At 40.9% G+C, this 10210-nt stretch overlaps 1 protein-coding gene across 1 annotated transcript; it reads left to right on the plus strand.

The window, feature by feature from the left end:
* Window positions 1-6146: 6146 nt before the first annotated feature.
* On the plus strand, window positions 6147-6458 carry LOC124691943 (histone H4-like). The gene has a single exon (XM_047225232.1). The coding sequence runs from the start codon at window positions 6147-6149 to the stop codon at window positions 6456-6458; it is 312 nt and encodes a 103-aa protein (XP_047081188.1).
* The last annotated feature ends 3752 nt before the right edge of the window (window positions 6459-10210 follow it).

Consider the following 10210-nt stretch of genomic DNA (forward strand, 5'->3'; position numbering starts at 1 on the left):
AAAGATCAACATCGGAGGCAAGACTACCAACCTTAGAAGCAAGAATATCAATTTTATTGAGCTTTTCCTCAACGATTTGTTAAAGGCAGTTTGTGTACTAATAAATTCTTTAAGCATAGCTTCAAGTCCAGGGGGTGTATTCCTATTATTGTTGTAAGAATTCCCATAAGAATTAGCATAACCGTTACCATTATTATAAGGATATGGCCTATAGTTATTACTAGAATTGTTCCGATAAGCATTGTTGTTGAAATTATTATTTTTAATGAAGTTTACATCAACATGTTCTTCTTGGGCAACCAATGAAGCTAACGGAACATTATTAGGATCAACATTAGTCCTATCATTCACAAGCATAGACATAATAGCATCAACCTTATCATTCAAGGAAGAGGATTCTTCAACAGAATTTACCTTCTTACCTTGTGGAGCTCTTTCCGTGTGCCATTCAGAGTAATTAACCATCATATTATCAAGGAGCTTTGTTGCTTGACCAAGAGTGATGGACATAAAGGTACCTCCAGCAGCTGAATCGAATAAATTCCGCGAAGAAAAATTTAGTCCTGCATAGAAGGTTTGGATGATCATCCAAGTAGTCAGTCCATGGGTTGGGCAATTTTTAACCAAAGATTTCATTCTTTCCCAAGCTTGAGCAACATGTTCATTGGGTTCGACACTCTTATTTATCGAAAGTACTACGATACACCCCTATACTTGTGGGTCATCAAGCCTCCTCTCGCGATGCCCTTTCACCCAGGTGCGTGGAAAATCATTTAAATGAGTTACATCACTTGAAAATATCATATTTATGTCCAATATGATAGATCCAAATGATACGTTCATCAATACCTTCATAATTTGGGATCTTGTCGAACAAGCATAAAAAGTGTGCGCTGGCGCCATAAAATAGCAAAAATATATTACTACCCATGAAAAGAAGGTAAATATGCTTTAAAAATACACCCATCACTCGAATCCATCCAAGGGATGGAGGAACAAATGGTTTGACATCCACGACAAGCCGAATGCTTTCTAGAATTATGGACTCGCGCCCTTATCGGCTTACGCCGTTAAGAAGAAGAGGACATGGAGGCATGACACGAGAGATGTCGAGATGGTTGAAACTGACAAGTCCATGACCAAGATGCAGGTGCTTTGGATGGTAGTGATGCGGTGACCTAGCATACCACTTCATGTTGTAGTACGCAAGTCATTGACATAACACCAATGAAACACCATTCAATTAGTATTGCATCCCTCATAGTGGTACAACAGAAACATATGCGAGTCCAAGGCATGTCTATAGAAGTACACATAAACTCTCTACAGAAGATCAACACAACCTCCTACTTTACAATGAGGTAAAACTGCAAATAAATCTCCCAAGGAACAACTCGTCGTCTAACTTATTACTAACTCTAGATCTAGAGATACTTGGCTTGCTAAAGTTCACCGAGGATTTCCACGTCAACCATTTCAACCGTCTTAAGGACTAGGAAATCAAATCCTTACACTCTCAACCAACTAGGCCTTCGCCTTGATTTTAATCTAATTTGCAACAATGTTGGTTTTTTTCACTTTTTGATTCAGGATGCCGCCACTTATCATCGATTGACACTAGGGTTTCTTAGCACTTTGAGGTACACAACAGTCCAGGAGCCGACATCATCATCTTCTGAAAAATGAATCTTGAGTATAACTTGTCTCTTGACCAATGGTGTCAATGCTTCAGGTTCGTCAACAACATCACCGCTATCCGCAATTATAGTTTCATGATAGATCCTCCGAATACAATTAGTTCAATAGGATGAGAGTCTATGATCCTATTCCTAAGGTGAGTCAAACTAAATGTCCCGCAGTCCTCTATTTATACTATGTTATTGATAACACCCTGCAGGCTCATGGTGAATTAAAAGAGTTAATGATGAGGATGTGATGATTCTCGTAAAAGATGTTGCCCCAGATTAAAATTTGACGCTAAATTTGGGAGCTCTTCTCTCATTTTATTCGGTGTATCGGTCTCATCAAACCCATGGCCCCATTTGTTTTGGAGGAGTGATCGTCGTCCTTTCCAGAGCACTCCATATTAACATAGGTAACTTGCAACCGTTGGTAGATGTTCATCGTCTTGGTTTCGCTACGCTTAATGCTTGTGGCATGAGTAAGAGGAGGCAGGGTAGATACTTTCTGGTCATACCTGGAGTTGATCACTTGATCGTTGCTCCTTTACCTAACATTTTGTTCTCTATTGAGGACGGACATTTCCACTATGATGCACAGGTTGAAGCAAATCTACCCCAACAAGAGGTACCCGGAGAAGATGATGAAGCAACAACAGAAGAAGAACAAGCAGGACCTAAGCTGGAGAAGCATCCTCCAAAACCCTACACCACGTATGAGGAAATATACATGCTTGAAGGCAACATTCATAACATGAGCAACCTCGCCTTCAACCATCAAAACTCCACCATGAACCTCTCGTCCATGTGCAACCATTGGGGAAGCCAATGGAACTCTGCGGGCTTTCCTCCACCGCCACAATGAGCATCAAGAGGTCTTGCAATAGCTCAAGCTTGGGGATGTCTTCCCTAATAAATTTGTTTATGTAATAATGAGGTTGTACTACAGCTCCACGTGAGCTTTAAAACACTCGTGTTGGACTTGTTCCAACACTTACCTTTTTTTCCTTTTTTTTGGTTGTTTTTCGTTTGTTTTTAGTACCTTGGTTTTTCGCCAATCCTTTCTTTCCGTTAAACCCTATCATAAAAAAACAAAATATTTTTTCCTTTTATCTTTATTCGTGAGAATTGGATTGCCATTTTCCTCCTTTCTTTAATATTATTAATGAGAGTGGTCTACTTTGAGTTTCGAACACCTCATATCTAAGAGAATTGTGAAGTCACTTGAGAGAGGTATGTCTTGTTTCTCCCACTTTGTAAGTTTGAAATGTTTACACTATATAGTAGTATATGTAAGATATTATGCTAGTGGGAGTAAGCCAAGGGAGTTAGAGTAAAGCTTTTTTTGTATGAATAATTAGCTGTGTAAGATATTACTCTACTTCTCATAGTTAACCGAGTCTTGCTTTGGAAACAAAATTGACAAAAAAATATGACAAGAAAAAGTCTACAATTATGACTTGTGTGATGTTCAATTGTCTTGAGAGTTTAGCCATGAAGATACCCAAACCCGTAGATATAATGATAGACATGATGGTACTCTTAAAAGGATTTTGTTCAATGGAATGAATGCTTTGCGGTAATTGAGAGCATGCAAAAATTTGACATGTTAAACAAAATATGATATTATTTTATGCGTGTCTGCACTGTTGTCACACTCATGGTATGACATAACTCCGTTGGCCTACAAACGATCCTCATAAAGGAAACTCTTGGATTTCAGATATTGAGTTGAATAACATCCGTAGAAGAAATGCTATAATGGTGAAAAGTGTGTCACTCTCATGGTATGCGTAGCAAACAAAAGTTAAAGCAACACTTTCTTGATCAAGAATGGTTATATAAAAAACTCTTCCTAGTCTATAAAGTCCGATAAAAATAACTATGTTCTGGCATGTTCTTGTTACTACTAAGTTGATGTTCTTGGAAAGCAAATGAATGAGTAGAGAAGTATTGGATAGCCTTGATATATTTTATGTGGGTGCCAATGAGACACTCCATTGTTATGCTTCTTTCAACACGATCTCTCACACTTACTATGCTAATATGAAACTTTCAACTATTCCTTCACAAGCTGAAAGTTGACTGGAGAAATTAGAATATTTGCTTCGTGTCTAGTTATTCATGCTCATACAATATACTTTTTAATTATCTAGATCTAACAAAGCTTGTATGATATTCTTGCACGTACTCCATCTATGTTATTCAAATGAAAGAGGTGATAGAGGCACGAGACTACAAAACGGAAGTGAACTTTCTTTCTCGTTGTTTAAGTTTAAACGTTGAGTTCCTTATGATTTATGTTTCTTACTCGAGGATGATCAAGGTTTAAAATTGGGGATGTTTATGGTTGTGAAAAAAAACCATCTTTATATGTGTTTAAATCATATATTAAGTCAAGAAATTGATGGAATGTATCTCTAGCCTTGCTATTAATGTCTAATTATTGCAAAGATGTGCAAATCCTGGTTTTAAATGGTGTGATACATGCAATCACATTTTTATGGCGAAATATGGATCAAAAAGGGAAGAATCATGAGTTGCCTATACTCACAAGTCAATTGGGGTCGAAGAGACGGGTCTAGAAGTGTTAACGAGAAGCAGCACGAGCAACGATCGTCCGTACCGTCCGCCCGTACCATATGGCACCGACTTTGTGGTGAAATGGAGCAACTTTTCATGAAGGCGCCTATAATTTTGAGACTCCATTCGCCGCATAGAGAGCCAGTAGTCTCGAATTGCATCAAAAACACACCTCGAGGAATATCCACTACTTCACCGCTTTCATAGTTCAACATTGAAAGGGCAGCGTGAGCGTCTAGAGTGGGCGAATACGCGCTACAAAAATATTTAGGTTTTTTAGTTTTTATGCGGAAGCATGAAATTAAAGGTGACAACTTTGAAAGTAAAGGTGATCCTATATGATGTGATGTAAACAAGGAAATGGAAACAACAAGTAAAAGAACGAGGGAGAGAGGTAGAAGTACAACTGGGGAGCGAGCAAAGACGATACACAACATGTTTATCGTAGTTCCTTTCTCATGGAAGTACATCTACGTTGAGGAGATGTGGAACCACTATAACATCCCTGATTTATCAAACCCTAATTAGGATTTGTTTGTGCATTCATGATCATCAAATAAATGTACTAAGTATAATTTGCATTTTCCAAATTAAGGGAAAACCCTAATGGGCATATCTTCCTCTATTTCTAATGGCCTCAAATGTTTCAAAATGTTTACCAAACAACATTATTGGAAATTTCGTAATATGTTACAAAGCCCCATGGATATTTGAAAGTTTCATAAGTATTTTCAAACAGATTTCAAAACAGTAAATTGGAGTTTGGAAATTAAATAGATATATGAAAAGGATTTTATTCTCCTTTCCCTTTGGGATCTCCCTGGCCCATTTACTTCTGCTCCCTCTCCTCTCTATCGCATATGAGCACTAGCTAACATTCTAGCAGAAGCTCAACTGGCCAGCCCAATTAGGCCCAGGAAGAAACCCAACCCAACACCAGCGTTCATCTCCTACCTTCGTTCCTGGAAGCAACTCCCTGCCGAGCTCCCCTTGCTCGATGCGCCACGATTCGTACCGCCGACCTCGTTGTCGCCTACAAGAGCTCCTCTGCCGCCACGAGGAACCCTAGACGCCACTCTTCTTCCTCCCCCTCTCTCTGTTTCACAGCCAAATAGGAAACCCTAACCCTAGCCCCACGGCTGACGGCCCTCGCCGCCGTTCTGGACTACCCCGCGAGCATCTAAGAACACCTCCATCACCGCCTCGTCGTCCTTGCTCGTCTCCCCCACAGAATTGACCTTGGGAGCCCACAATCGCCATCGACGAGCTCGCTGGCCCGGACTCCGTCTGCCATCGATTGGCTCGCCTCTCGCCTCCCCTCCACGTCACCAATGCGACCTCCCAAAAACGAGCCAATCACATCTTCCCGTTAGAAGTCCCACGGATCAAACCCCGCTTCTTCCCACCCACGCGCAATCCCCACCACTCATTCGAATCCAACGCTCCACTTCTCGCCTCCCACGGATCACCAATTTTTCACCTCCGCGCCCAAACTCCCAGTCCCTTCCGCTATAAAATATTCCCCACCACCAGCATCTTTCCTCACACCATCCTAAGAGCAAGTACAATAGAGTCCAGTCAGCTGACTATAAGATATTAAATAATATATTTTAGATGAGTTGGAGGAGAGAGAAGAGGAGAGAGAAGGGAGGTGGGCTACTATGCAATAGCCAGCTCTTGCACGTGCTCCTAGGCACCTTGTGAGAGTGAAAGGTGGGTCATATATTAGTAAAGTACTACATTCTTATAGCTAACTATTGTACATGTTATCTATATGATGACTACAAATGATATGACATCTTGTTATAGCCAGCAGTTGACTACACTATTGGAATTGCTCTAAATCCCCAATCCTCCACCAAAGACAACTCAAACTCAGCAGCAATGTCAGGCCGTGGAAAGGGAGGCAAGGGTCCTGGCAAGGGCGGCGCCAAGCGCCACAGGAAGGTGCTCCGCGACAATATCCAGGGCATCACCAAGCCGGCCATCCGGCGCCTGGCTCGCCGTGGCGGCGTGAAGCGCATCTCCGGCCTCATCTACGAGGAGACCCGCGGCGTGCTCAAGATCTTCCTCGAGAACGTCATCCGCGACGCCGTCACCTACACCGAGCACGCCCGCCGCAAGACCGTCACCGCCATGGACGTCGTCTACGCGCTCAAGCGCCAGGGACGCACCCTCTACGGCTTTGGAGGCTGAGCTCGGGAGATCTCTTTTGCTGGGTCGGCATGTGCCTATAGCTGTTAGGATTTCGATTGGTTGCGTGAATGCAGTCTGTAGTGGAATCTGTTGCATATGGCTGGATGATGAGTGATTGAATGGATAATTGTTGTTGGATAGTCATCTGGTGCCTTCGCATTTTGTTTATGAAGAATTGTCTGTTCGTCAATTGTGTTTCTGACAGCTATGATGCTTGTTTTCAGTCCTCAATTAGCTCTAGACCATTTCTTTGTCCATCTGAACTAAGGTGAACTTTGTTTCTTGCAATCTTTTTTTTATTTTGCGAATAAACACAGATTCAGTTAGATTGTTATGCCAACCAGGATTAAAACTGTACCTAAACACAGTTTCAGTTAGATTGGTATGCCAATTGTGTCATGCTTTTTAACTCAACATGCTACAATCATATTTTTTTTCCTTTGTTTCACTGCTGTTATTGCATCTTACAGGCTTACAACTGGTGAAAACAGTTTTAGGCATGTTTGAATGTGTTATCTGACACTATTCTCTCTTTAACTTGCTATGCCAACTCTTTTACTACATAGTATAGGAAGTCAATTCTCTCTAGGACCCTATGCATATCGTGGTGTTGTATAATCTAAGAAAAGGGAGAAGATCACATAATGGATTCAGTGATGCTGGATAATTGATTTGGGCATTTTGTTTATGCAGAAATGCCTACCTGTCAATTGTGTTTCTATGAACTATGATGCTTGTTTTCAGTCCTCATGTGCTTTAGATCATTATGCTGTTGATTGTATCTGCCTCATCAGTGTTAAAACTGTCTGCGGACTCGGTTCAATCATTATTCCACTAGCGCAATTCTTTCTAACTGAGCATCTTACATGCTCTTAACTTGTAAAAACAACTTTATGTGTGTTTGAATTTGTTATTTGGCAACTTTAGGTGTTCTTAGATTTTTTATTTGACACTATTCAACTTGACATCTCAACCCTTCTACCACGGCAGGATGTACAATGCTGATTATCTGAAGAGCCCTAGGCATATTGTGATGCTCTACCCCACTTACCATAGGACAACTGCAAACGACAGCTCCTTGTTATCTCTAGTTCACCAGTTGTTTCATGAGATACGGCAATTACCATTGTCGTGCAGGTTCCCTCACTATATCCTCTACTGCTGCAGTTTTCATTCGATTATTGTGTTCCCTGTTCCTTGTTTAACATCACAAGAGCATACAGCGAGTTGCAGACTTGCAGTTGTGAAGACATACAGTTCCCAGGGAGAAGTACAAGCTGTATCATAGTATCTTAAGCTAACGTCATCACAAAGGAGGAATTTATCTCAGGCAAATAATCTAAGCAACCAGACAGGTGTGGCCAAGACAGCATGACACAAACGATACTACTGAACTGCTATAAACCGTTGTGCTTACCAGCAATACAGATCTCAAACCCCTAGGTACAATTCCTAATTCCATATCAAAACAGAAACAGATCTCTCCCGACAAAGGAGTAAGCTCTATTCTCCCAGCCAACCCTCTTCTTGTTGAATCCTGAATTGCCTCAGACTTGCAACTTTCTGCAACCTATGAAGCATATTGAATTGTACTAGCAGAATCCCAATTACCTTCAACCAATCTGCACCCTTTATAAGTTGTCCTCCTTAATAGTATGCTCAAATTAACAGCCAATTGCAACCACTGCTGGGTTTGCTTCTGTTGGGTTTGCATCTTTTTGATTGAGCAGATGAACATCTAGTGAGGACAAACCACCTGAGGTGATTGTCAAGGACAACGCTGGACATAGGCAACGATACGCCAAACAAAACGATTCCGCCCACTGTTTTTCCCAAGCTTTTATTTATTTATTTTAGGTTTGACGCACATTCAATACACCAGTTAACATTGCAGTCTTAACAAAAGTAGAGGAGAATAACAGTAAAGCGAATACGTCAATGGCCATTCAGGTTAGTTAGCTGGTTTCCAAGCTAAAATGCAAGATCCTCATACATATTTCTTTCTCCATCCCGTGCCACTCCCCCCAAGCCAAAATGCACCGCTCTTCCTTCTTTGCTGGCTTTTCACCTGCAACAGAGCAAAGTATTTTCAGCAACATCTTGATTCAGGCAAAGCATTCACCTTCAGCCTAACTATGCTTCCTGCATTTTTACTGTCACTGTTATAATAAGCAACTTATTTCACAGAAACAGATGCAGAAAAATATAATGACACTACATATGCAAAGAGAATATTTTTTCCGTAAACACAGTCACCATCTTAAGGTATCTGATTTGCTAGGCTGTACTACTCAGTTTCTCTCGCTTGCCAGGCAGGTCTATTCTATACTTATTCTCACACTCAGACATGTAACCAGAACTCAAGAAGCAATCGTGCCCGGTATAGCTGTGATGGCATTATAAAAAACTTTTCAAAATATAATGCAACACTCAGTATACCATACTACCTAGTACCTTTCATTGCTACTGTTATTTCAAGCAACTTCTTGAGGCATTATCAAGAAAAGCTCAAAATCCAACCTACCATTCTACCTAGTATCTTCCTTTTAAGGTATATCTGATCAAACTATTCACAAAATTACAGAAAATCCATTCATGCCATATATAAGGCTTCAAGACAATAAGTGCTGAGAAAAGACACCAAAACACTTACTTCGCAATACCATGTACATATCCAAAGCATGCATATAGTGGCAGACCGAGAAACTTCTGGCAGCCTAGGCAAACATGGTTAAGATGCTAGTTTTTTCAAACAAAATCACTTTAGAAAGTCACATAACCCAAGAAGGGGCGCGCTCAACAGCACTACCACCCAGTCATGCTATTGGAACGAAACAATATTATTTTTCCAAATAGAAGCAATCCATACAAATATCAATATTAACTATGCAACTTCATTGATGAGCCTCTGTTGTGGCTGTTAAGATTTTCCAAATCTCTGAAAGTATGAAAATGGTGTTTGCTTCTTCCCATTCAGTTAAACAAACACCCTGACCAGTTAATGCTTTGCCAACTGCAACAATCTAACACTGGCATAGTTTTTGTTTTCTTTTGTGGGGATAACACCGACATGGCTAACTGCTGACATTTCAGTTTTACTTCAGTGATTCATAAACCGTAATCGATAACTCAGCGTTCTTTCGTGTGTGATACATTGATGGTAATTATGCAAAGGTTTCACGGATCAGGCAGGCAGATGAACAAGAAGAATATGGTGGTGGTGTGGTGCCATTCCAAGCGTGACGCCGCTGGAGTCGTCGTCGTCGTCAAGAATGGAGTAGACAATGTGAAGATGGGGCCGAACACGTGCAGGATCCACCCAGGTCTGGGTAAATATCCAGGCACCGTAATAAACATGTGCTTTTGTTTCGATTCCCTTTTGTAGACTGCAATTTGAATGCCTCTCATCTCTAGCACGATGGTCATGTTGTGTGGATGAGTAAACAAAGAGGACATTGCAGTCTAAAGTGGGGAAAATTCTGTACAGAAAACAAAGAGTGAGCTCCAGAACTACGAAGCTCGAACATAGAAGTTAGAAATACCAACCTGGCTGATGATACCAAAATATTGCCACACTGAACAGCATATGAGCAGGGAACAGATTGAACTGAACCATGTAAACGAAAAGGTTCAGATTCTGTGGCACCCAAAATATTGGCACACTAAACATCACATCAGCAGGGAACAGATTGAACTATACCATATAAACGAAATGGTTAAGCTTCCGTGGCACCAAATACAGTTCAGAGAAG

The sequence above is a fragment of the Lolium rigidum genome, chromosome 2 (assembly GCF_022539505.1).
Source record: "Lolium rigidum isolate FL_2022 chromosome 2, APGP_CSIRO_Lrig_0.1, whole genome shotgun sequence".
NCBI classification, from domain to species: domain Eukaryota; kingdom Viridiplantae; phylum Streptophyta; class Magnoliopsida; order Poales; family Poaceae; genus Lolium; species Lolium rigidum.

Excerpts from the sequence above, each read along its gene's own strand:
- LOC124691943 (XM_047225232.1), top strand. The coding sequence starts at position 6,147 with ATGTCAGGCCGTGGAAAGGGAGGCAAGGGTCCTGGCAAGGGCGGCGCC.